Raw genomic sequence first — 26536 nt, 5'->3', positions numbered from 1 at the left:
AATGTTTCATTCGACAGAATTATCGTCCCCGGTGTAGGTGCTGGCGTCACAAGGAGTCCCAGAAAACTCCAGCGAGTGCAGGCACGGGCCCAGCCACGGGCCCAGCGTTGCCAGTGCGGGTTACAGCTGATGCCTCCTCCTGGACACTGAGCCCTCAGAACTGAAAATCCGACCACAGACTGTCCAGAGAGCCAGCCTTCCCCGGGAGAATGTTCTAGTCTTAAGGCATTGAAAGCTGTGCCCCCAAGACCCCCAGTCTCTCCTCTGTCAGAGGTGAGAAGAGGAAGCTGTCTCAGTGTCACCTGGTAGGGACAGATCTGTGAGCAGCCAGTCGTGCGGTGCAGTCAGGAGACAAAAATCAAGTCTATTTCCGCGTCCTAGCCATTAACATGCAAAAAACAAGACTTTAAAATACGATCACAAATAAATAACAACACCATTACTGTAACATCACAGAACATAAAATGAAGGATGTGTGAAGCCTCCCAGCAGAACACTCCAGAACGTCGCTAGGAGAAATCTGTAACCGCCAAAATAACACAAGAACTATATCATGCTCATGGTCTGCAAAACTCAGTACCGTGAAGGTGTCGGCTCTGCCCAAACTCATCTACAGAGTCCTTGCAATCCCACTCAGAATTCCAGCAGGCGTGAGCGTGAGTGTGGGTGTGCATGTGCGTGTGGGTGCGTGGGTGTGCGTGTGCATGTGAGTGTGGGTGTGTGTGTGAGCGCGTGGGTGTGCGTGTGCGCGTGTGGGTGCGCGTGGGTGCATGTGTACGTGGGTTGCGTGGGTGTGCATGGGTGCGTGGGTGTGCATGTGCATGAACTGAATCCTTTCCTCCAAGCTCACTTCCTAAGTGGCTCCCGCCACAATGAGCTCCCATGCCGCTGGGGGTGAGGACACTTTTCTTAAAGACAACACCAAAAAAGCTAGAAACATAAAGGGGAAGAGCAATACACACATGACGTCTTTCCTCGGATGCTGTTAGGAGAGAAGAAGACGCCTCCTACTGGGCACGAGAGGATATTTGCCACCCACAGAATTAACAACAGGTTCACACCCAGAATTTATAAAGGACTTCTACAAATCAGTAAGAAAAAGACAACCCACTCCAAAATGGGCAAGAGAAGCAAATCGGGACTTCACAATCACCCAGGAGATGCGAGTTAAAACCACAGTGAGAACCACTGGTGACACCAAATGCTGGGGAGCACGAGGGCACGCGCGGCTTTCCCACACGGGCATGCAAGCAAGGGGGAGAGGCAGAGGCAGAAGGAGAAGCAGACTCCCCGCTGAGAAGGGACCCTGATGGGAGACTCCATCCCAGGACTCTGAGATCATGACCTGAGCCGAAGGCAGACACTTAACAACTGAGCCCCCCCTCAGGCACCCCAAAAGAGTTAAAGGAAAGTAGGATGGAAATGACTCTTCAAATAGGGAACATCAGTAAAGAGAAGTTATTTTGAAAAACGGGACTGCTATGGAAAATACTTTGTCAGTTACTTAGAATGTTAAAAGCGGTGTTGCCCCAAGACCCAGGATATATCACTCTTTTCCGAGCCTCAGTGTACACCCAGGATAAAGTTAAACACATGACCACACAGGAAACTGTATGCAAAACATCACAGCAGCATTATTCATAATAGCCAAAAACAGAGGGGCACCAGGGTTGCTCAGTCAGTTTGGTGTCCAACTCTTGGTTCCAGTTCATGATCTCATATGGTCATGGAATCAAGCCCCAAGTTGGGCTCCATGCTCAGTGGGGAGTCTGCTTGAAGATTCTGACCCTCTGCCCTCCCCCTGCATTCACATGCTGTCTCTCTCGCTCTAAAATAAATCAATAGGGGCACCTGGGTGGCTCAGCGGGTTAAGCCTCTGCCTTCGGCTCAGGTCATGATCTCAGGGTCCTGGGATCAAGCCCTGCATGGGGCTCTCTGCTCAGCGGGGAGCCTGCTTCCCCTGCTCTCTCTGCCTGCCTCTCTGCCTACTTGTGATCTCTCTGTCAAATAAATAAATAAAATCTTTAAAATAAAATAAAATAAATCAATAAATCTTTTTTTTTAATAGCCAAAAAAGTAGGAAAAACAAATGAAGATACAAACACAATGTAGGATATCCATGCAATGGTATATTGTCCAGCCATAAAAAGGAATGAATCACTGGTACTTGCTTGAAAACATTCTGCTATGTAAAAGAAGCCAGACACAAAAGGACCAACATTGCATGATTCCAGTTAAACAAACTGCCCAAGGCTGGGTGGAGGGGTGAGTAGAAGGGATGGGGAGTGAGTGCTAATGGGCACAGGAAAAAGAAAAATGTTTTTGAGATAAAAACGTTCTAAAATCAGAGTGTGGTGATGGCTGCACAACTTCGTGAGTAGACTAAAGCCATTGAACTCTGAGCCTTACAGGGTAAACTGTGCGGTGTATGAATTCTAATCTTACTAAAAGAACATTTAAAAAATCTTTTAACTATGCGTAGTTTTGTAAAGGAGATTATTAATAAAAACAGAGAACCAGGGGCGCCCGGGAGGCTCAGTGGGTTAAGTGTCTGCCTTTGGCTCAAGTTATGATCCCGGGGTCATGGGAGCAAGCCGCGTGTCAGGATCCATGCTCAGTGGGGAGCCCTCTCCCTCTCCATCCGTGCACTCTCTCTCTCTCTCTCAAATAAATAAATAATCATAAAAAAACAAAACAGAGATCCACTAAAGAGGGACAGTTGGCCCTCCATGGATCTGGGATTCAGGATGTCAGCTTGCTATCAAAAGTCCCAGCACAAAAGGGCACCTGGGTGGCTCAGTCAGTTAAGCATCTATTTATTTATTTACTTATATTTGCATCCGGCTCTTGATTTCAGCTCAGGCCATGATCTCGGGGTTGTGGGATCGAGCCTGTGTCAGAGCTCAGCGGGGAGTCAGCTTGAGATTCTCTCTACTTCTCCCTCCCTGTCTCTCCCTCAAATAAATAAATAAACCTTAAGGGGAAAAAAAAAAAAGCTCCAGCACACAGTGGACACCAAGACGTGGACAGCACAGTGCTTCCTTGATTTGGGGCATCTTAAGAAGTGAAACCTGTAATCCAGTGATGTCAATGAAACCATCTTCAAGACACTCTCAAAATCACTCTCATACCTTTACAACTTGGTCCCAAAATGTGTCATCCAACTTGGTCCTGAGGGACTCTGGACACATCTTCACAAGATGAAGCTTTCTGACCCTGAGGGGGTTTTAAAGAACGGACCCCCTGTTCTAAAAGTCATTCTGGAAAAAGAAGTTCCCAACATTTTGCACATTCGTGGGGGGAAAAAAACGTGTCACCAATTCCATCACTTTTAGAAAAAAAAAAAATCAAGGTGCACTACAGCTGTGCAGTCCCCTTTAGAAAGTCCCCCAACTCTCGAAAGGGGGCTTTGCTGTGTCTTCCTTCACCTCGGCCACTGACGTTTCTAGAGACGAACTGGTCCTTTCCTTTAGAATCTTCAAATATTTTTGTAGATTTCCATCACTTTCCATTCTGTCTGCAAAATGTTTCAATTCTTCAAAAAGAGAAGATGCTTTGGCTCTGAAACTTCCAAGATTGAAAACAACAGGGTTTTGTGATACAAAATTGGAAGACAGGAGAAGGAGGAGGAGACCGAGTAGAAGGAGGAGGAAGACAGAGGAGGAGGAAGAGGGAGCGGAACAGGAGAAGGGAGCCAAGGGCGAGCGGAAGGAGAAAGAAGAAAGAACCCGATGGAACAGCGGGCGCGAACAAGCACGGACACCGAATCGAACAGTCCCTGAGATTCGGGGCCGGAACAACTGGATATTCACATTCACAAAAAATGAATCCAGACGCAGACCTTATACCCTTCGTTAAAAATAAACCGAACAGGCGTCTGGGGGGCTCAGTCAGTGGAGCCTCTGACTTCGGCTCAGGGCCTGATCTTGGGGCCTGGGATGGAGCCCCGCGTGGGTCTCCACACTCAGTAGGGAGCCTCCCTCGCCCCCGCCCTCGGCCCTCCCCTCACTTGTGCTCTCTCTGTCTCTCAAAATAAATAAATAAAATCTTTCTAAAAAGCTGAAAATGGACCTCGGGCTTATATGTAAAGTGCAAAACCACAGAACTTCTGCAATGAGGAAATGCAGATAAGCGTGGGTTTGACAAGGACTCGGAGATTCAAAATCAAAGGCAGAATCCATGAAAGAAAGACATGATCAGTGAGATCTCATTAAATATAACATCAAGAGTGGACTCGAACACAGCCGTGGGGCCTGCGCGGTGACGACCTGTCAGCACAGGGCGCACAATAGTATCAAACGCACTGCTGGGGAGGCCGATGTTCGCAGTCGGGGAGGCTGGAAGCACAAGGCGTATCCAGGAAACCTCCACATTCTTCCCGATTTTGCTGTGAACCTAAAACTGCTCTAAAAAAAAAAAAAAAGTCTATTTTGCAGGTAGTTGGGGGGCTCAGTCAGTTAAGCAGACGTCTGCCTTAGGCTCAGGCCATGACCCCAGGGTCCTAGGATGGAGCCCCGCATCGGGCTCCCTGCTCAGCGGGAAGCCTGCTTCTCCCTCTCCCACTCTCCCTGCTCGTGTTCCCTCTCTCACTGTGTCTCTCTCTGTCAAATAAATAAATAAAATCTTTTTAAAAAAGAAAAAAGAAACAATATAGTAGACATCTTTTAACAGCCTATTTTTTAATCCTCTCAAGGGATCAACAGCAGACTTGAAAAGCCATAAGAAATAATCACTGACTTTGAAAACAGATCAACAGAAATTATCCATTCTGAAGAAACAAAAAAGGAATAAAGTAAAATAGAGCCTTACTGGCCCACGAGACATTATCAGGAATTGAAAAGTGCATATGATGGGAGACGCAGAGGCAAAAGAAAAAGAAACAGAAAAAAAAATATCCGAGGAAACACGGACCCCAAATTCCCAAACTGGACGCAAAATATTCATCCACACCTCAGAGAAAGAAGCTCAGTGAGAGCCACACCTAGACCTATCAGAGAGAAGAGGGTGAGAATCCAAGACGAGGAGAAAACCTGAAGGCAGCAGGAGAAGAAGGGCTTCTGTGCTGGGACAGGCAGTGAAGTGACAACTGACTTCTTGTCAGACGTTTGTCAGATGTGGAAACGTGGACAGTGATGGTATGACATTGTTAAAGAGCTAAGAGGAAAGAACCGTCAACCAAGAATTCCATATCCACCAAAACTCACTGAACTTATTTGCTACGTACAAAACACTGCTGAAAGAAATTAAGAAGACCTAAATAACTGGAAAGAAATCCCATGTTCATGGATTGGAAGACTTAATATTGCCAAGATGTCAATATGCCCCAAGGTAAACTACAGCTTCAATGTAGTCAAGTTACATGAACCAGACGTACAACGGTTTTTGCAGAAACGGAAAAGACTGGAATTCGGATGAATTTGGATGTATATCAGCTTATAAAGAGATCCAAAATGAAAGGCTAGGATCTGAGAGTACACAGAGAAGGGTACACTAGACAAAGCATAAACACAAACTGAAACAGTCTTTTTCACAAGGAATATAAGGGGACACTGGGAAAAGTACGCCAATAAAACTGGACAACTTGTGTGAATTGGATAAACTCCCAGAAATTCCTAGAAAGCCATACATTATGAAAACTGACTTGCAGAGTTTGCAGATTTAATTAAGAAGACAGACCTTGAGATGGAGACAGTATCCTGGATTATCCAGATGGGACCAATCTAGTGGAGTGAGTCCTTAAAAGCAAAGAAATATTCTTGGCTGTGTTCAGAAGGAGATGAGAAAGGTCACAGAGATACAGTGATACTGGTCAGGGAATGGGACAGCCACCAAGAAGCAAGGAATGCAGCCTCACCAAGGAGGAAAAAACAAGCAGACCAAGTTCTCCCAAAGCCTCCAGAAAGAAATGCAGCCTTGCTGATACCTTCATTTTAGCCTACTTTGATCCAAATGGACTTCTGACCTCAAGAACTGTAAGATAATAAACTTATGTTGTTTGAAGTCACTATGTTTGTGGTAACTTGTTATGGCATTAGCAGAAAACTGTCACAACCATGCTGTACCAAAGCCAGACACAGACATCACAAGAAAATAAAACTTCAGACCAATATCCCTCATAAATACAGATGCAAAAGTGCTGGACAAAATATTAGCAAACGGAATCAAGCAACATATAAAAATGATTATACTCCATGACCAAATGGGATTTATTCCTGGAATTCAAGGTTGGTTTAACATCTAAAAGTCAGTAAAATAGGGGTGATATTGGTTAAGCGTACAGCTCTTGATTTTGGTGCAAGTCATGATCTCAGGGTCGTGAGATGGATCCCCACAGGTGCACACATGCTCTCTCAGAAAGAAAGAAAGAAATTAAAGAACATAAATCACATGATCCCCTCAATAGGTGAACACATCTGACAAGATCCAACTCATTCATAAAACTCTGAACACTCAAAGAGTAGAAGGAAACCTCACGCTGACAAAGAACACTACAGAAAGCCCTACAGCCAACATCCTGCTTACTGGTAAAAGATTCAATGCTTTGCCCCTAGGAACAGGAATACCATTTCTGGTCAACATTGTACTAGGAAGTTCCAGGGAGTACAGTGAGGCAAGAAACAGAAATAAAAGGCATAGAGATTGGGAAGGAAGAAGCAAACTGCCTTTATTTGCAGAAACATGATTCCACATGTTGAGCACCTGAAAAAGCCCACACTGAGAAAACAAAACAAAACAGAGGGATAAGTCTCACAGGATCACATGATTCAACACCAATATACAAGATTCTGTTTTGTTTTGTTTTCAGATTTTATTTATTCATTTGACAGAGAGATCACAAGTAGGCAGAGAGGCAGGCGGAGAGAGAGGAGGAAGCAGGCTCCCTGCTGAGCAGAGCCCGACGCGGGACTCGATCCCAGGACCCTGAGATCATGACCCGAGCCGAAGGCAGAGGCTCAACCCACTGAGCCCCCCAGGAGCCCCTCTGTGTTGTTTTCATAGACAGTTAGTGGAGAGCGTGGGCGTGACTGGACACTACTGCGTGTGCAATGGCATGGCGAGAATGAAGTACTCCGGAATGCGCGGAAGACAGAGAGTGCAAGGCGTGCACACTGAGCTACAAACCTCGTCTCCAAGGAAACTGGAGACTTGGGAGCCTGAGCAGCTCCAGGTCCGGGGACTGGAAAGCTCAATATTGTTAAGATGGCAGTTCTCCCCCAACTGGTCTCTAGAGTCAACACAATCTTTTTTTTTTTTAAGGATTTTATGTATTTATTGGACAGACAGAGATCACAAGCAGGCGGAGAGGCAGGCAGAGAGAGAGAGAGGAGGAAGCAGGTTCCCCGCTGAGCAGAGAGCCCGATGCGGGGCTCGATCCCAGGACCCTGAGATCATGACCTGAGCCGAAGGCAGAGGTTCAACCCACCGAGCCCCCCAGACGCCCCTGGAGTCAACGCCATCTTAATCTACGCACAGAAATCGGGTTTTTGTTAGGGCTGCTGCTGTTCTCTTCGTAGAAATCGCCAATCTGATCTTAAAATGTACACAGAAAGGCAAAGGACCCAGAACAACCTGAAGGATACTGAGAACAAAGAACAAGGTTGAATGACTCACACTTTCCAATTTCAAAACTAACTATAAAGCTACAGAAATCAAAAGAACGTGATCCCGGCAGAAGCACGGACACCGGGAAAGAGAAGGTAACCGAGTCCAGAAACAAACCCTGGTCTTCGTGGCCGCTGAATTGCTGACAAAGGCCGTCCAGGGCAGTCGTCCGCGTCCGCGGCGGCTCCATCACTCGCTCAATGGAAACCTAATCTGGGTGTTGCTGGGAAGGCATTCCGTAGAGGAGATTCAAGTCCGTAATCAACCGACTATACATAAAGGAACAATCTGGGCTGACCTGGGTGGGCCTGATTCAAAATGTGGAAAAGATTGAAGCGCAGGACTGCAGCTCCACCTCCACCAGCTCAGGCCTGAGCCCCAGCCGGCCCTTCCCCACGGCTTGCCCTCCCATGTGGGGACCTCCTGTGGACGCTCTGCTCTGGTGGGCCCTAACTGCCGCCGGCGTCAAGGCAATTTAATGGAGAAAGGACAGACCTTTCACTGACACAGAGTAAGATTGATTTCGACCTTCATGTCACACCATGTATAAAAATTGGTTCCAAATGGTCCATAGACCTAAATGTAAGAGTTAAAAACTTTAAAACCATTTAGAATAAAGCACAGGGAAAAGTCTTTATGGTCTGGGAGTAAGCAAGGAGTTCTTAGAAACATTTAAGTCGTGATCCATAAAAGAAAAAAAAAGGGTACATTTGACTTCATTAAAATTAAACACCTTTGCACTTCAAAACACATTTTTAATTATGAAAATTAAGAACAACCCGTAGCCTGGAAGAAAACATATGCAACATACATCATATCAAACACGTACGGCCAGGATATATAGAGACCTACCACCGGTCAACAATCAGCGAAACGACCCAAGGACCGTGAATGTCTGAGCAGCACACGGGCTCAAGACCGTCAGGTACTAGGAAAACACAGACGGAAACCACCCACGTCAAACCAATGTTAAACCAATATGACACCCATGGCTGTCACGTAAGAGACCGTCAGTAACAAGTGTCGGAGAGCATGTGAAGAAGCCATGATCCCCACACACTGCTGCTGGAGTGCAAAATGGCATAATCCCATTGGAAAGCAGCTTGGCCGTTTTGTTAAGAAATCGCACGAAATGTTCATGTGACTCAGCAATTCTACTCTTTGGTATTTATTCACGATAAAGGAAAATGTATGTACAAAGAAATTTGGGGCAAGAGTTCCTTGCACGACTTATGCCTAATCTCCAACCAGTGCAAGCGGTCCAAGTGCGCACGGAATGTCTGGTCCACACGACGGCACACTGGTCAGCGGCAGAAAGGAGAGCACCTGGGCAGCCAAGCCCTATGGCTTGGGTGAACTTCAAAAGCCATATGCTAAGGGAAAGAAGCCAGGCACCAAAAGCTAAACACAGTCCACATATAGGAAACGCCTTGTAGAAAAGGCAGACCTCAGGAGACAGAATGAGCGGTTTTCTGAGGAAGGGGCGGAAACAGGTGTTCATGGAGAATAAGCAGGTTGGGGCTCTCTGAGGTCGCGGAAAGACCCTAAGCCTAACTTGTGGCATTATCTGCACAACTCTGCAAATTTACTAAAAATCATTAAATCACCCACTTGAATGGGTCAATTTTGTGTCATATGAACGCTACTTCTATCAAGCTGTTCTGTTTCTGTTTGTTTTTTAATTAAGCAAACAGGAAAGCTACAGCATGAAAATAACCCAGACCAGTGGCGGTTCAGGGATGCAGGACACGGACAGTGATCAGGGGGACCGCCTCTGAACAAGCCCTGCTTCCCGCGTGGGCCGGGTGCTCGCTTGGGAAAATTAACCCTTTACAATACCAGCCAAACCTATGGTTTTTAGGAATAAATTCATAAATGTGAGCCAGATCTGTTGGTGGAACATTACACACGTGAGTTTTAATACGCGAATCAAGCCTGTCGGCCGCATGGTGGGGTGACGGCATCACACGCCCCACACCAACCTGCAGATGAGCCTGATTCCCGTGAAAATCCGAAAAGGTTTTCCAAAGAATTTGACAAAATCATGGGCACCTGGGTGACTCAGACTCCTGATCTCAGTCAGGGCTTGATCTCAGGATCATGAGTTCAAGCCCTGAGTTGGGTAGGAAGCCTGCTTAAAAAGAAAAAAAAAAAAAAATTATTATTATTTTTTTTTTTTACAAAATCAAGTTCTAAGGGAAAAAGCCCAACAAGAGCCAAGTAAGTCTTCAAGCATCGAGTCCTACCAGCTGTCCCAGCCCAGGGAACATGAACTGACCCACGGCTGGGAAACTGTCCCACCGGCACAGAGAGAACCTGAGAAGCTGGTTTCCAGCAGAATGGGAATTACAGAGCCCGGGAAAAAGAGGGAACTAGTTTATAAATACATCAATAAAATAAAATTTAAAAATTAAATATAATGTCTGACAAGGGGGGTGGATGAAAGGACAGAGTTGAGTATCCGGTGAGACGGCTCTGAGGGTGGAGAGAGCAGCGCAGCCCTCACTCCGGCGCCCGTGGGAGTCCTCGCCCCGGGGTATACCTGCCAGCGGATTAAGGAGACAGAGGGACCCTGAGGGGATCCACTACCAAAAACTAAAAATACAGCAAGATATAGAAAAGCATAAAAGGCAAAGACAAAGTCCCACGAGAAGTGTAAGCCCGGAGGACCATGTGCCTGTGTCCCTCACCCGGATGCAGGGGCCGGCCCAGGAGCCTTGGAACTGGACACCGGCTCCTTTCCCCAGTGGCCGGCAAGTGCTGCGGGGTGGACAGACCTGGCCACGCCTCCCCCCACCTGCACGTCCCCTCCCCCTGCACCCATGCCCGGCCCCAGGAGTTCGCAAAACTTCTCCGGACCAGCCCAGAGCCGTCCGCCCTTGCCACTTGGGTCCCCCTGGCCGCCGCTCCGGCCCAGCAGCTTCCCTGTCCTATGGGCAGACCCTCCGCCCAGGGCCACAGACAACCGCGCTGGGAGAGAACCGCCGACCTGGGACTGGGCGGGAGCCTCGGGAGCGGCCTGTGCTGGTGCCCGGGGCTGTGCTGAGCTCTGACGCGAGGGGTGGCGCGCACAGCCCTGCGCCCGGCCAGCTGGAGCTTCGCCTCTGCTCCCCGGGTCCCCGCTCCGCCGCCCCCAGACCCCGCGGCCCCCGCCGACACGCGCGGCCACGAGGCGGCAGCACTGAGGCCACCCCAGGGCTGGGGCTGCGATCACCCGGGGCGGGGGTGCTTCAACGCGACCACCGCCCTCCGGGAGAAACGCGCAAAAGGAGCCCGCAGCGCCTGAAAGCCTGGAACCTCTGCGGTGGGCCTGCGTGATCTCTCCCCTAAGGCCCGTCCCAGCTCGGCGTCCTGGAGCAAGGTGGTGACCGGGGCAGCGCCCCTGTCACCCTGAGAGAGTTCTCCCCGGCGTCCAGAGCGTCCTGCGGATTCCACTGGGTGAGCTCTTCGCGAGGAAACCCCCACACATCCCGTCTTCCCAGCAGCTCCTGGGCCCTGGAATCCGGGACAAACCCAGGGTGGCACCGTGAGGAGCATCCAGGACTTCGGGGCCCACAGGGTGAGCAGGTGTGCAAGGGCTGGACGGGAGTGTGCACGAGCGTGTGTGACGGCGGCTGCAGGCCTCCCGCAGAGCTGAAGTCACGGCCAGCTGCAGGGGACCAGCTACAGACCCTCCCTGGGAGCCACGCACTTTCTCCGAGGCCAGCCCTCCTCTGGAGCAAGGAGATGGGAACCCCGCCTGCCGGGATGCCTGCTGCGAGGGGCACAGGGCAGGTGCTCAGAAATGGGGACTGAATTAAGAACCAGGAGGTGGCACACTGGGGGCTCAGGGGGAACTGTTATTGGAAGTGGCCGGCACAGAACTGACCCAGCCCCGCCAGCCTCCCTAGGTCCCAGGGTGAAAGCGGCTGGGGGAGGGCAGTGGGGGCTGCAGACAGATTCATTCGAGGCCTCGGGCAAATCCGCAGGGTCCCCTCCCTCCTACTGCCGCCCCCAACCCAAGAGTCCCGCCGGCCCACTGGCGACCGCCATGTCCTGCTAAGGCTGTGCTACAAGAGATTGACCTTGGCCACCACCTGCTTGCAGCCGGTGACGGCGAACTCACGGCCAGCGACGCGGTAGTAGCTGAGCTGCGCCGCCAGGAGCTCGGCGCGGGCCTGCTCCGGGAAGAAGCCCTCCGCGGCCATCTCCTCGCGGAAGCAGCTGACCACGTCCTGCTTGTCCAGCAGCAGGAAGGGCACGATGGCCGCGGCCTGCCACAGCGGGTGCTCGCGGACCAGGAGCGCCCGCAGGCCCGCGCGCAGCTCCTCCTCGGCGCGCAGCGCGGCCGCCCTGTCCGGGTCCCCGTCGGGGCGGCGGGCCCGCGCAGCCGACGCGTTGCGCAGCACGAAGCGCGTGATGTCCGCGCCGCCCGCGCTGCTGAGGAGCACGTAAACCGCGTTGTGGAAGTGGTGGGCCCGCTGCGGCTGCAGGAGGCTCCGCAGCTCGTCCAGCAGCGCCCGCGGCAGCAGCTCGGCCTCGTCCAGCACCACTAGCGGGGTCTTCTCCTCCACCTCGGCCCGCGCCACCACGTCGGCCACCAGCCCGGCCAGCTGCTCGCGGCAGGCCTGCGCCGCCCGCGGCTCGGGGCAGTGGTGCCGCGCGTGGTACTGCAGCACCAGCGCGCCGTCCTCGAGGACCGCGCGGAAGTGGCGCGCCAGCAGGCGGCCCACGTGGCTCTTGCCCACGCCGCTGGGCCCGTGCAGCGCCAGAAGCAGCGGGCGGCTGTGCACGTGCGTGGCCAGGTAGTCCCGCAGCAGCGCCACGATGCGCCCCACGGCGGCCGGCTGCCCGAACACGGCGCGCTGCAGCGCCTTCTCCAGCCCGTCGAGGTCGTAGCGCTGCGCGTTATCGTCCAGGTTCTCGATGGCGTTGAGCACCTGGAAGCCCACGACGGCCACCAGCAACACCAGGCAGCGCTGCGCGCGGCTCCGGCGCTCGGCGTGAGGCCGGCACTTGCGCGAGGGCTCCGGGTAGAGCACCACGCGGCTGCGCCGGCGCCTCTTGCGCGGCGTCCTGGACGGCAGCTCCGCCGGGCCGTCGAAGGTGAAGACCTGCGGCCGGTCCCGGTCGGCGCGCGGCGCCCCTGAGCTGCAGCCGGCTCTGGCCGCTCCAGCCCCGGAGGCCGGCCCTGCGCCCGGCGGCAGGAGGCGCCGCTTGCGCAGGAGGCACACGCGGCGACGCAGGCGGACCACGGCGCGCAGCGGCGCGATCACGCTCGGGCCGGGGATGCTGGGGCCCGCGGCCGCAGGCTCCAGACTGGCCTGGACGCCGTCCATGGTGCAGAGGCGGCGCTCGGCATGCAGGTCGCCCTCCCTGCAACAGGAAGATGGAGAGCGTCTCCAGACTTCAGCCCGGCCAACTGGGACCCTTCCCCAGAATGACCTCACCCCTCTGGGAGGTCCCCAGGGAGCTCGGAGGGGTCGGGGGTCATGGGGGGTGGTCCTGGTGCCGGCCTCGCCAGAGCCTGGGTCTGGCCCCGCTGACCAGGAAGCGGCTCCCCGGCGGGGCCCCAATGCAAATCTCTCGGGTCCTCCCATAAACAGCCGCCGGCCTTGAGGAAGTGGCGGAGGGGGGAGGGCGCCGCTTATCGGGAAGCCAGCCGGCTTCCTGGAGGAGAAGTCGGTGCCAACTAGGCGCCGATTAGGGTGAAGAAGGGTCAAGGCGAGACCCCGCTGCCCGCCCACGGGTCCGACTGCCAGGCGCCAGGGGCCCTCCGAATCCCAAGTGGAAACCAAGAGAAGCAGAGGCCCAAGCGCCCCCAGAGTCCGGAGACCTCCCACACACACTAAAAAACGCTTGAAGGGGGAGGGGGGATCTGGCCGGAACTTCTGTTGAGAACGGGCCCAGGCCTCACTCCCCCAAACTGGGAACCTCCCAACATCCCTCCAGTGCACACACTGATGGAACGGCCAGCAGGGACACCCCCCCCCCGAAGACTAGTGGGGTGCAGTGGGGTGGGGTGGGAAGATGGACAAAAAGAGGCAGAGAAGCGGAGCAAGAGCCGCCGGGAGACGGGAGCTGAAGACAGGCAGGACAGTTGTCCCTGGCCCCCCACCCGCCCCATACCTGCTGCTGTCAGTTGAAGCTCCTGCTGGCCCCCCAGCCCAAGGGCAGCCCCCTGCCCAAGCCAGATGCCGGGGCTGCAGCTCAGGACACAGAAAACACCAGGGTCCTGGGGACGGTTCCAGAGGGGTCAGGGGTCTGGCCCGGCCTGCTCGGGCCTGGAGGGGCAGCGGCACCTGCGAGTCCCTGGGGAGCAGGAGGGGAGGAAGCCAGGGGAGGTTTCCGCTGGCTCGTAGGAAAGGAAGTGAGTCAGGGGCGTGGCAGGAGGGCGGGGCGTCGGCTGGAGGGAGGCGCCAGAGGGGGAGGTCTGGCTGGCTGGCCCAGGTCCTTCAGTCCTCGGGGCACCTGTCCTCCTTGGCCCTGAAGCCCTCCTGGCTGGTCCTTGTCTCCCGGTAAGGCTAAGGGAGCGCCCCTCCCCTGGGATCCCACAGCCCCTTGCATGTCAGCCTGTCCTCCACAGAACTCTTACTTCCCCGGGGACATCTCCTGCGCCTGACCCCACACAGGGAGGGCAGCCGAGCAAGAGCAGAGGGGACCACGTGCCTAGTGGGGTCTCCCCAGTCCCTCTTTCTTCCCCTCCCCGGCCCCAACCTGGGGGCTCCCAGAGTAGAGCTCCTTTCCCTCTCCTGCCGCCCCTCCTCCTCTTCCAGGGCCTCCCTTCCCCCATCCCCCTTTCCCTTCTGCCCACCCCCCCCCCAGCCCTCCCACCCCAAGGACAGTGGAGCACACTGGGACAGAAATTCTAGAGCTGGGGGAACACCCGCGGGCATAGGTCAGCATCCTGGTCAGGGAGCAAATTCAGAAAAACCTAAGGCAGGTGGGGGCTCCTGTGTCCCTGCCCAGCCCTACTCCCAGCCCTGCACAGATGGGCCTTCCTGAGTGCCCCCCTGCTCTTCCCATTCTGACCAAGGGCGGCACTGCACCTTGGCCGTCCGGAAGAGTGAGCTCAGCAAGCCGTAGTGAGCCCAGGCTAGTCTGGCCCTGTGTCCCTCTGACACCGGCAGTCCAGCGCCCCTTGGCTCGCCCGCTGTGGCCCCCAACCTCATGCTAATAGCCCCCCTATCTGTCCTCAGCCTCCCTTTGCCCCCACGGGCTCCCTGCCCAGCACACTGCCCCTGCAGCTGCCCCCCTCCCCCCGCTCCCCTGTGACCAGCATCGGGGAAACGTGGCTCTTGGGGCTTGGGAGCTCTCATTCTGTCCGAAATATGGGAGTTCCTGTTTGCCCATCGGTTCAGTGCCCTCGGGCAGGGTCACCGCACAGAGGAAGCACAGCTTCTCCACATCCTCCTCTCCACCTGTGGGGCCTGGCTCCCCAGGACTGCCGCCCCTCTTCTGCATAGGGGCGCGTGCTTGGGGCCTTGGGCACCTAACCCACCACACAGACGTTGGTGCTGTCAGGCTTCCTGGGACCAGGGGCGAAGGACATTATCCAGGCCCTGCCCATGTCCCATGATCCTAGCACAGGTGTGGCGGGGTGAGGGCCTGCCTGGCTCTCTGCTTTCTAGGGAAAACGGAAGCAAATGCAAGAGGACCATCCCCCACCACCTCCACCCACACACCTGTCCTCCCTAAGGATGTCCCTCCTCCCAGGGACAGGCACGGGCATCCAAACCGTGGCCTACAGAGGCAGACATGCCCTGAAGGTGCCCACCCACCTGCCCCACGTCCAACGCTCGGTGTGCCCACCAACAGCTCAACCACTGGGTTTACCCAAACACTTTTTATTTACATACGTGAAGGCTCACAGTGTGCAACAGCTTGCACATGACCAAGATGGTGCGGCTGAGCAAGGAGCTCACTGCTCCGGGGTAAACTGAGGCAGCTGTTCCTCAGCGACACAGGGTGCTGCCGGCCGCTTCCCTGTGGAGCCGTGGACCGGCCACACCGTCCCGTGAAACACTCGGGCGCTCCCAGAGCAGACGATCCCATCGGCAGATGCCCGCACCCAGCAGAGCACTGGCTGATCTGGGCCCACGGAGCTGGGCCCGCCCCTTCCCTCAGGCTTGGGTCCCCCTGCCCTCTCCCGTGGAAAAAAGGTAGCTTTTTCCTAATAACAACTGCAGCCAGTCTGTCTTCCCTACAGAAGCGGAAACTCACACCATGAGGCAGGAACAGGCCAGAAGCTCCCCACAGCCTGGGAGTGACTTCGAGGAGCCAGCTGGGTCCATCACACCCAGCGCAGTCCTCCAGGGAAGCAGCCAAGGGCCTCCAAGGAGCAAACGCGGGCCCCAGGATCCAGGTCAGGGTGGGGCTGAGGCCCAGCAGCAGGCTGCCCCGCACAGGCCGTCCGGGGCGGAGAGTGCCCGGCTCCAGCCAGCCCAGCCCACGAGCAGCCCTTCTGCCTTCGGGAGAGACAGGGTCCCAACACTCCAAGTCCAGGGGAACGCCTACTGGCCAGCCAACGTCACAGACCCGCCAGGGGCCCGGCCCGGTCCTGAGCGGCCCCCGGGAAGCCTCCCAGCCCAGTGGGAGTGGACACAGCCGGGAGGGGCAGCTCCAGCGCCTGCGTCTCCGTGGCCTGGGCCGGGCTGGGCTTCCGGTGCTCCAGCTGCTCCAGCCTCTCTCCCAGCTGGGAGTAAAGCTCCTTCACCGCCTCTCCGCTCTGTGGGGGAAAGCGTGTGGCTGTGGGGCAGGCCCCAGGGGCACTTGGGACACCTCCACGTGGGGTACATGCACGCAAGGAGAGGGCCGGGGCACGCACCTGGCCTGTGGGCTCCAGCGCCTTGCGCAAGGCGTCCAGCGTGGATGGCGCCACCCGGTGGTGCAGGTGGAGGAGGAGCCGCAGCACGTGCCGCTGCACGCTCTCCTTCCTGGGGGAGGGGGGCGCTGCAGTGACCCAGAGCCCACCGCGACCCACCCCCGGGCTGGGCCGCACGCCCCGCCCCTGCAGCTGAGCCGCGCCCACCACCACCCAGGGCAGGAGCACTGCGGACAGGGGACACGGGCCGGAGCGGGCACCTGGGCGAGGCTGTGAGGAGGAAGCCGTCAAAGAGCCTCCTGCAGAAGTCCTCCAGGGCGAACTCGTCCGCCAGTAGCGCCAGGTTCCCCGTGAGCAGGTGCAGGAAGATGTCACCAAAGGCCAGGTCACCGAAGGTCTCCACTGCAAGCACAGCCCGGGTCAGCCCCGTCCGCCCTGTCAGCCCTGCCCCTGGAGTGTGCCTGCAAGCCAGAACCAGGGACCCGCACAGGCCAGGTGGACGGGGCAGGGGGCGGACAGGGGCCCTGGTGTAGGTGGTGAAGCAGACTACGGTGTGAGGACTGGGCCAGGCAGGGCAGGAGAGCCCATCTCCAGTGGCTGTGACCCTTGGCCAAGCGCCACGGCCCAGCCCACGAGCTTGACCTGACGGCTGCTTCTGAGAGAAAGACGACACCGGAAAGTGACTTCATGCTTCGAAGCCACCAACTCCAGAACTTAAAAGAAACAGCGGAAGTGACTACCAGCGAGCCTCAACAACAAGCAGAGACAAGAACACCCACACGCACAGCCAACCGGTCAGAGCCCCAGCCGGAGGGCAGGCCACAGGGGGACGCGCACACTAACACAAGTGCTGTACCAGCTGCTCGGGTAGCACCGCCAGGGCCCTCAGGGCTGATGGAGCGACGCCAGCGGCACCCAAAGCGTGAGTGGACCCAGGTGCGGCCAGACACAGCCGGGGTGGGCTCCTGCCCCACAGCTGAGTGGACAGGACACCCAGGCAGGTCCACAGTCACAACAGGGGACACTGCCCAAGTCCCAACAAATCCCACAGAAGCCTACAGGTGGTGGGAAACCCTAGAGGTAACAAGGAAACACGACAGCTGGAAGTGATACACTTCCCGATTGGCGCAAACTACCCACAGAAGAACACCACGGGGCGGCCGGGCAATTGCGCGCAGCGCCAAGACCTGGCCCCACGTGTGGCCACGGTGGCATCATGGTTTCTGACAGCACCCGTCTTCTGTAGAGACACCTGCTGGGTCCCTCACAGCTGCTGCGATGCCAAGTCTGGGTTCACGTCCAGACCGTCTCCACAGCCCCCGTGCAGGCAGGCGGCAGGCCCTGGGCTCCACCATGTGGGGCTCTGTGATTTCATCACAAATTCTCACAATAAGGGGCGCCTGGGGGGCTCAGTGGGTTAAAGCCTCTGCCTTCAGCTCAGGTCATGATCCCAGGGTCCTGGGATCGAGCCCCACATCAGGCTCTCTGCTCAGCGGGGAGCCTACTTCCCCCTCTCTCTGCCTGCCTCTGTGCCTACTTGTGATCTCTGCCAAATGAATAAATAAAAAATCTTAAAAAAAAAATTCTCACAATAAAAAGCTAAAAAATAGGGGTGCCTGGGTGGCTCAGTCGGTTGGGTGTCTGCCTTCGGCTCCGGTCGTGGTCCCCGGGTGCTGGGATGAGGTCCCATGTCAGGCTCCCTGCTCGGCGGGGACCTGCTCCTCCCTCTGCCTGCCGCTCCCCCGCTCCTGCTCGCGCTCTGACAAAGTCTCTTAAAAAAAGAGAAAAAGCTAAGGAAAAAAAAAAGCAGAAAAGAATTTTTAACTCGACATCCATTCTAACACCCACTAATGCCACCAAGGAACAAGGAAAGGCCCGCATCCCTGCCCACTGGGCAGCACTGCGGGGCTGGGGGACGTGGGAGCTCCTGAGGCAGGCAGGACACCCCCGCATCTAACCCACGCCTGGAGACCGCAGAAAGAAACAAAAGTACTGAAATGAACAGAAATGAGAAAAGCAGATTATTTGCACCTGCACTCTTAGAAGCTTCCAGAAACATACTCAAAAGCTCTAGCCTCTGTGGCCAGGAGGAGGACAGCCCAAGACGTGTCCACGCTCTGATCCAAAAGCGGTGAGAGCGCTCCCTCAAGTGGTCAGAAGCCCCAGGACGGGCCTGACACCACCCAGGAGCACTCTGCTGCACGGAGGAGGCCGGGGTCAGAGGGACACGGGGTGAGAGCCACTGGGAGGGGGACCTGCAAGACCCAACCAGGGGCCCAGGTGTGGGCGGGCCCTAGCAGCTGACGACAAGGACACGGGTTCTCCCCGGAGCCTCCAGAAGGAGCCGGCCCTGCCTGCAGCTCCACTGAAGCCCTGGGAGACGCACTTCATCCTCTGGCCTCTGGTAAGAAAACAAGTTCGTGCTGCTCCCTCAGATGGGAGCTGGAGATAAATGAAGACCGAACAGCTTCCTTCGCAAACAGAACACGGGGAACGTGACACACGCGCCATCCTCAGAGCCGTCAATGACCCAGAAACAGGCTCAGCAAGGGACGGGCGACAACTCTCCAAAGCAGCCTCAACACCCAGACGAGCCTGCGGCCAGCAGTGGGAAAGCCGGGTGCTCCGGAACGCCCCCTCCCTAGCTTGGCCTGCGGCTTACTCCCAAAGGGGTCCACTCGGGCCCTGCCCTCTTCTTCCTACCAAGAAGCCCCCCGCCCCACGGCGCCCGTGGCCCGAGATCATCTGGGGTGGGCCCTGCCACGTCGCAGGGACTAGAGGGATGACCCCTCCTCCCTCACCAGCTGGGAAGCAGCACAGCAGAAAGGGCCCCTCCACAAACGGTGACCGTGGCAAGGGGTGTCTGAGTCTACCAGGCTGGGCTCGCCCCTGTACCAGAGCAACTTCCGGAAGACCAGGGCCGCACCGAGGCGGGCGCCTGCCTGCACTCACCGAGCCCTGGCAGCAGGCGGAGCAGCGCGTTCTTGTTCCTCTGCTTGGTGACGTGCAGCACGTAGTAGAGTCCCACCTCACAGGCCATGCGCTGCTCCTGCAGGAACCTGCGCCGGTGAGGACGGGTCAGCCCCGAGCCACTCGCTCGCACCGCAGGGCCTTCTGCGGGGAGCCCGAGGGCGAGGCACCCCGCCCACGCCTCCGAGCCCCTACTTGGTGAAACTCTCCGGAAGCGTGTTTGGGTACGAGACGGGGGCCTTCTCCTCGGCCGGGAGCTTCTGATCCACGTTGAAGGTATGGTCGTCCACCACGAAGGACATGAGCATGGGCAGGAACCTGGTGACGAGCTCCACCTCCTAGGCCGGGAGAAGACCCCAAACTTGTCCAGCACAGCCCTGCTTTTGTCCTGGCCCATACCCCAGCCCTCACCCACCCACCTCACGTCAAGGTCTTCTGGACGGCGACCTAAAGGCCCGGTCCTCCATCCTGCCTCCTAAGGCCCCACCTTGCTCATCTTCCTCAGCCCCACAGACCCTCTCGCAAAGGTCACAGACACAATCGCACCCCAGTACTGTTACCATCTTGGGCTCCTTGAAGACCTGGCTGTCGATCATGTCCCACGCCCCCTGGCCCAGGGCCAGCAGCCTGAGCAGCAGGAGGAGATCTGGGCTGTCCTGCGGGGAAGCACAGGCCTCAACACTCAACACGTGCTCGGGGGGCCTCCCTCCCCCGCGGACACCCCCCACTGCCGCCGGGTCCTCCTGGCGCAGCCACTACCAGCCACTTCGTTCCCAGGCTCCACATGCCCACCGGCACCAGGAGGAGCACGTGCACACCTGACCAGCAGCAGTCCGTGCCCGCAGCCCTACCCAGAGGCAGCGGGCAGCCAGCCTGGCACGCTCACCCTGGGCAGCGTCTCCTGGCCGACCAGCTCCTGCAGGTGGCGGACAGTGCTCAGCGACAGCGTGTTGATGGCAAAGGGGTCACACAGGATCATGGACAGGTCCCTGCGAGGACAGGCACATTGTGCTTCCGTGGCCTGGCCTCAGGCCGGGGAGAAGGGCCCCTCCACACAGAGCAAGCCTGTCTACCTGCTCTGGATCCCTTCCGGGAACAACTCTGCCATTCGTAACTCACCTCTGACGTCCTCAAAACACGAAAGAGTCAAAAAACCTTTTTTAAAAAATTAAGTTCCCATTTTGGTTCTGAAAACCTGACCCCGATTCTGGAAGCACATGCTGGACCCCCCGAGACAGAGAGAGAAAACAGTGCCGGGAGCCAGATCCCCCCAGCACAGCAGGCCCCTGGGACGGGGCCGGACGCCCAGCCCTCTGTCACACCCATGCCCTGGCCCAGGCCCAGGCTTCCCGGAGACTCCGAGAGCCTCAGCCACAGCACCTGGGCCTCAGCGGTGCGCACGAGCACCCGATAGTTCCGAGACGTACTAGAATAAACTGCAGACAGAGCCTGCTCGCCCGGACACCTGCCGACAGGACCTCGGGGGCGGGGGAGCATCTGTACAAGGCTCACCCTTACCCCAGGACTTGCTCCTGCCCCTTTTTCACTCCGTCCAGAAACCCCTGCAGCTCCCGGGCCCTCTTGCTGTCCACGAAGCGCTCACGGATGCAGGCGTCCAGGCACCAGGTAAACTGCAGGGAGGAAGCACGATCAGGACGTCATCAGAGAACACGGCCGGCATCCACGTCTCACGGACAGCAGGCCTCGCTGCCTCATGTGGTTCAGGCCCAGCTCAGTGCAAAGCCAGACAGGCCCGAGGTCCCACGTGCCCAGCGGGCCAGTCAGTGCGCGGAGGAGATAGTGCGCATGCTCTGTCCTCAAGGGCCCTCCCTGGCCCACCTTGTGGGGGTGGGGGCTACAGTCTCACGTGCTGACACCACACAGCCCGCAGGAAGGGACACGGTCCCAGGCCACACAGCACCCACACTGGGGACAAGGGCAGCACAGGAAGCCCTGCCCCTGGAGGGCTCTAGAGCAGGGGAGCGCCAGTGGCCAGGGAAACCCCAAAGAACCCCCAAAAGAAGCCAGAGCAAGCGTCCAAGAAGCGCCATGGGGCTGGTCCCAACTGGAGCAGAGGAAGACACGGAGCAGGCACACAAGGGAGGTCGAGGCAGCCGGCTCTGACATAAGGGCCGGAAGAGGCCCCCTGCCCTGGAGTCCAATTGGCTGAGGGGGCCCCGGCCTGGCACAGAGGGGCCGCTGGGCATGGGGCGCAGACGGGGAAGAGACAGAAGGAAGGGGGAGGGGCCGGCGCAGCCAGCACCTTGTGGCAGGGGTCCACGGAGCAGATGTCCCCGACGTCCAGCTCATGCAGGGACATGAGTAGCTCGGCCCGCAGGGTACAGTAGTGCACGTTGCGCGTCCGCAGGAACAGCGTCCGCAGGAACTGCAGCACCATGTCGTATAGCTTCACATTCTTCCCCACCATCTGCGTCAGCTTCTGCACTACCTGGGGGCGGGGGGGAGGCCCGCGCCACAGGGTCACTGACAGTCCCGGGCAGCATGGTCCGTTCCTGACACCCGGGAGTCTCCGCTCTCACAAGATGCCAGCTCTGGGTCAGCAGGTGGCATTTCTGGCGTTTAAGGAGATGAAGCCCACATCAGATCAGATCCCAGCTTCTCCGAAAGGCCATTGACCTGTGACCCCAGACTCCTCAGAGCCGCCCAGGAGGTCTGCTGCCTGCTTGCCCGGTCAGCTGGCCCAGGGAGATGCAGGCCCAGGGGAGGGACGCTGGCCACAGGGCCCAGGGAAGCCCAGCCTGGGCCACCTGGCTCCCTGCATCGTCCCAAAGCACGACGCCCCTTGGCGGCCCTGTCCCACGTCTAGCACCTAGCCTGCTCCTCGGTAGGGACCACCCACTTCTGCAGTCTGCCCCACGTCCCTCGCAGAAGGTTCCTGCCACACCGCCGCGGCCAGTAGGAGGGAGCATGGCTCACTGCTCCTGAACAAGGGCTGGGCCTCCGGCTTTGACATTGGGAAGGACGCGCAGAACCTGGGGTAACAGGCATCACAGACCCGACAGCCTGGACACGGGGCAGAGACGAGCAGGGTCGGCCGGGGCAGCGAGTGCGGGAGGCAACCTCGGGGCCCCAGGCAAGGTCTCTTTAGCAGGCATCAGAGCTGGCCTGCCGGCGAACAAGAGTTGTGAAGCTCAGGCTACTGGCGGGGAGGCCAGCTAGGCCCACAGCCGTGGCCCCAGTGGCTGAGCCACACCCCGAGGGCCGTGGGCGATACCCTCTCCCCTCATAGTGGGCGCAGGCCACAGAGCCAGAAAGACCCAGCCCCCCCCACCCCCGGAGGGCACTGGCTTGGAGGGGAATGTGAGGAAAAGGCAAGAGACCACAGCCAGGAAGTAGTACTGCCCCCACTGCCAGACCGCGGCAGGAGGCGTCAGGTCAGATCCCTCTTCACAACAGCCCACGGTCCTCGGCGAGAAAATGAAGGCCCAACAAAACACCTGGCGCCACTCAACCAGAGTGTCGTGGCTCCCCACTGCCGCCCTCCTCCATGCACCATCACTCTGGAGCAGGTCAGGCGACTTCTGTGACCCCCAACGTGCTGGGAAAAGCCAAAGTCTCCGTGGTGGCCTCCAGCCCTCCCGAGCTCAGCCCCCGATCTACTCATCGCGTGCTCTCGGCTCGGCCGCATAAGCCGCGTGATTCCTGGCGGTCAGCAGGCTCCCCTTCAGAGCCCATGCTCACCCCCCAGCTCTGCTTCGCCTTGCTCTGCAGCCTCATGTCTCCGCAGCCCTGGGCCACCCCTTGAGCTCTAAATGACCAGTCTGAGACACGCACTCTGTAGTGCCTGCCCCAAGCAAACGCCGAGACCTCTCGGGTCAGTGAAGGGTGCAAGCACCTACAGCAGGAAGTCAGGACTCAAGAAATATTTGCCAAAATACTAAGGGAGTCAGACAAAGAAACGGAACAAAGGAGAGATCCCTGGGGGGGGCTCAGTGGTTAAGCATCTGCCCTCAGCACAGGTCAGGATCCCAAGGTCTTGGGATCAGGCCCCACATCAGGCCCCCTGCACAGTGGGCAGCCTGCTTCTCCCTCTCCCCTGCTCCTCCCAAATGCTCATACTCTCTAAAAAACCCATAAAAATCTTTTTTTAAAAAAAGAAAAATGTCGGGCAAGGTCAGTCAGGAGCGTGTGTCACTCCTGATCTTGGGACTGTGAGTTTGGGCCCCATGCTGGATGTAGAGAGAACTTAATAAAATCTTGAGGGTCGCCTGGATGGCTCAGTGGGTTAAAGCCTCTGCCTTTGGCTCAGGTTGTGATCTCAGGGTCCTGGGATCGAGCCCCGCGTCAGGCTCTCTGCTCAGTGGGGAGCCTGCTTCCCCCTCTCTCTTTCTGCCTCTCTACTTGTGATCTCTGTCAATTAAATAAGTGAAATCTTTAAAAAATAATAACAAAATAAAAATAAAATCTTGAAAACCAAAACCTCCTAGAGCAAAGGAAGAATTGAGGATCATCACTGGGAAGGCTTGCCAGGTCGCCAAGGGCCAAGCACATACAGCAAAGAGACCCCACGAGGCCCAGCACCACAAGGCCCCTTGGCCAGCCACACACACAAGCCCGCCCTTCCCATGAGCGGAACAATGGAAGTCCCCGCGGCGGCGGGGAAGGGGGTGGTCAGGGTGCGGCTGGCCTCACCTCGCCCTGGCGTCTTGTCTTCGGGGAAGGGCTGAAGAAGTTGTGCAGGACGGAGAGCTCTGTGCTGAAAAGCGCACTCTCCTTCTCCAGGATGTACTGCTTCAGCAGCGGGGACACTTCGTCCCCGAACAGGGCCTGGTTGTCCTGCCAGATCTGCCGCTTCACCTCCACCGCGCAGGCCCGGTAAAGCTCCTTGTCGGCCATCACCAGCTTTAGCTTTTTCTCTGGAACCTACACATGCACATGGGCCACCCCTCAGGATAGGTCAGGAGACCTCAGCGCCCCCAACAGCGGCGACCTCAAGCCCAGCCCCACCAGCAGGGGCACCTGCGCCTGCGCCTGGACCCCAGGCCCCGGCAGAGGCCGACGGACGGCCAGCTCCTGCCAAGCCACTGTGGGTCCCACAACCCAAGCTTCTGTCTCTGCCTGGCTTGGAGAACGTGCCCCGGAGCTGCGGGTCTGGGCAGGCGGCTCCGCACAGCTCCCCAGCTCCAAGCCGTCACCCTGATCCAGAGCAAGCCCTGAGCCTGGCCTGTGGAGCTCACCTTGGGCAGGTGCTTCATGACGCACATCACCACCGGCTGCAGGGACGGCATCTTCACCAGGGAAAAGCTCTTTTCCAGGAGGTCCTCCAGCTTCTTGTACCTGGAAAGACGCCCTTTCTGAGCACAGCAGCGGCCTCCGTGCCCCAGGCAGCTGCCAGGAGAGGGAACGGGTCTCCACGCGTGGGACCTCGGCCGGGAGCAGGGCTGCACAGCCTGGGGGTCAGTGCCCCAGCAGGGCCCAGAGGAGGGCTGCGCGTCTCACCGCCCACCCACCTCTCCTCGGCCTTGCCCTCCGAGGCGATGGCCGACACGCGCTCCAGCAGCTTGTCCCGCAGCTCGTCGAACACCGACTGGTGGAACTCCAGCCGCGGCGTCCCGTGCAGGTCCAGGAACGGCAGGGCGGACTGCAGGGAGGGCAGCAGCACGCCATTCTCCGTCTGGGGAAAGAGGCGGTCCGTGGGCGCAGGGTCGGCTTCGCCTCCTGGGGCGCGGAGCGACCCCAGGACGCTCGGCGCAGCCGGCGCAGGCACGTCCCCCGCAGTCCCCCGCAGCCCCCCGCAGCCCCCACAGCCGCCGCAGACCCCGCAGGCCCCGCAGCCCCCCGCAGCCCCCGCAGGCCCCGCAGCCCCCGCAGCCCCCCGCAGCCCCCGCAGGCCCCGCAGCCCCCCGCAGCCCCCGCAGCCCCCCGCAGCCCCCGCAGCCCCCCGCAGGCCCCGCAGCCCCCCGCAGCCCCCGCAGCCGCCGCAGACCCCGCAGGCCCCGCAGCCCCCCGCAGCCCCCGCAGCCCCCCGCAGCCCCCCGCAGCCCCCGCAGGCCCCGCAGCCCCCGCAGCCCCCCGCAGCCCCCGCAGGCCCCGCAGCCCCCCGCAGCCCCCGCAGGCCCCGCAGCCCCCCGCAGCCGCCGCAGACCCCGCAGGCCCCGCAGCCCCCCGCAGCCCCCCGCAGGCCCCGCAGCCCCCCGCAGCCCCCGCAGCCCCCGCAGCCCCCGCAGCCCCCGCAGCCCGGCCGCCGCACCTGGAACTGCTCGATGGCCTTGAGCGGCTCCGTGCAGTTGGTCAGCGTCTCCTTCAGGTCCTCGCCGTTGGCCACGCCCAGGTCCTGCAGCCCCGCGAACATGGCCGAGGCCGCGGACCCCGCGCGGCCCGGCGCCCCATCCCCGCCGCGCTCCCCCGGCGCCGCCCCGCCCGCCGCAGGAGCCCCCGGCGTCCGCTCGCTCGGGCCTCGAGGGCCGCCCGCGCTCCGCTCCCCGGCGCCCTCCAGCTCCGCCAGGTCCCGCCGGCAGCGCGGCTCCGCCGGAGCCGTGGCCGCCCACTTCCGTCCTGCGAGGCCGCGTCCGCCGGCCAAACGGTCCCCCGGAAACGCCGCCGGCGGCGCGCAGAGGTTCCTGGGAGCGAGCGCGCTGAGGCCGAGCGCCCCGCCCCCTGCGCCGCGGCCCGCCGCCGGGTGAGGCTCCCAGCCGCGGCCCTTCGCCGCGGGTCTCCCGCCGGGCCGCGAGCGTGCGCTGCGCGTGACCTCATCCTCGGGCTCAGGGTCCTCGGGGGGCACGGCGGCGCGCTGCGGGGCGCCGGGGCGGGGGACCCGGGAAGGGGGCTGCCGGCGGGGTCGGAACTGGGGTTTTGACCCCGTGGGCTTTAATCCTGAAAAGCCCCGCGAGCGGCCTGTGAGATCAGCCTTTCGACACGAACAGTATTTTGGCTTCAGGAGGAGCGTCCGCCCTCGCTGCCCCCGGCCACGGGCCGCCCTGGGTGCGCGCCCCCTGCGTCCCTGGAACTTGGCTTCCTCCTTGCCCAGCAGAGACGGGGAAGAGGCTGCGGCGCAAGGTTGTCGCGAAGACTACACTCGACCGTGTGCTGCCGGAGGCGCCCAGCGGAGACCCACTGGAGACCTGGGGGACAGAGTGAGATCGGGACAAGGACAGGTGTCCTCACTCATCACAGTAAATATCCAAGCCCAAGGCTAACCCA

General features: G+C 58.6%; 2 protein-coding genes across 3 annotated transcripts; both read right to left on the bottom strand.

Moving 5' to 3' along the window:
• Window positions 1-8336: 8336 nt before the first annotated feature.
• Window positions 8337-12920, bottom strand: TOR4A (torsin family 4 member A; the record flags this gene model as incomplete). The annotated part of the gene is made up of 1 exon (XM_082696461.1): window positions 8337-12920. One exon carries the CDS (start codon window positions 12918-12920, stop codon window positions 11652-11654), a length of 1269 nt encoding a protein of 422 aa, XP_082552587.1. The 3' UTR covers window positions 8337-11651.
• A 2492-nt stretch (window positions 12921-15412) lies between these two features.
• NELFB (negative elongation factor complex member B) lies at window positions 15413-25877 on the bottom strand. Of its 2 annotated transcripts, XM_082696435.1 has the most exons (13): window positions 25587-25876; window positions 24847-25010; window positions 24574-24673; window positions 24029-24259; window positions 21639-21824; window positions 20894-21006; window positions 20262-20364; window positions 19936-20031; window positions 19571-19713; window positions 19358-19464; window positions 16666-16807; window positions 16409-16517; window positions 15413-16309 (listed from the first exon to the last, which is right to left on the bottom strand). In XM_082696435.1, the coding sequence occupies exons 1-13, from the start codon at window positions 25686-25688 to the stop codon at window positions 16112-16114; spliced, it is 1794 nt and encodes a 597-aa protein (XP_082552561.1). In that variant the 5' UTR covers window positions 25689-25876; the 3' UTR covers window positions 15413-16111. The 2 variants fall into 2 exon arrangements, with proteins under 2 accessions (XP_082552561.1, XP_082552562.1); XM_082696436.1 differs by lacking the exon at window positions 16409-16517 and having other exon boundaries at window positions 16156-16309; window positions 25587-25877.
• Between the last annotated feature and the right edge of the window lie 659 nt (window positions 25878-26536).

This window comes from Mustela nivalis, assembly GCF_964662115.1.
Source record: "Mustela nivalis genome assembly, chromosome: 13".
Lineage (NCBI taxonomy): Eukaryota > Metazoa > Chordata > Mammalia > Carnivora > Mustelidae > Mustela > Mustela nivalis.
Note: the sequence above shows the minus strand (reverse complement) of the source record. Positions and strands in the feature narration are given on the sequence as shown.

What these genes read in the sequence shown, in the direction of transcription:
- NELFB (XM_082696435.1), bottom strand. Translation starts at nt 25,688, where the DNA reads ATGTTCGCGGGGCTGCAGGACCTGGGCGTGGCCAACGGCGAGGACCTG. An exon ending in CCGCCTGCTGCCAGGGCTCG is followed by an intron (nt 16,808 to 19,357) that starts GTGAGTGCAGGC and finishes CTGTGCTTGCAG; the next exon opens with TGGAGACCTTCGGTGACCTG. An exon ending in CTCCTCACAGCCTCGCCCAG is followed by an intron (nt 16,518 to 16,665) that starts GTGCCCGCTCCG and finishes CCCCTCCCCCAG; the next exon opens with GAAGGAGAGCGTGCAGCGGC.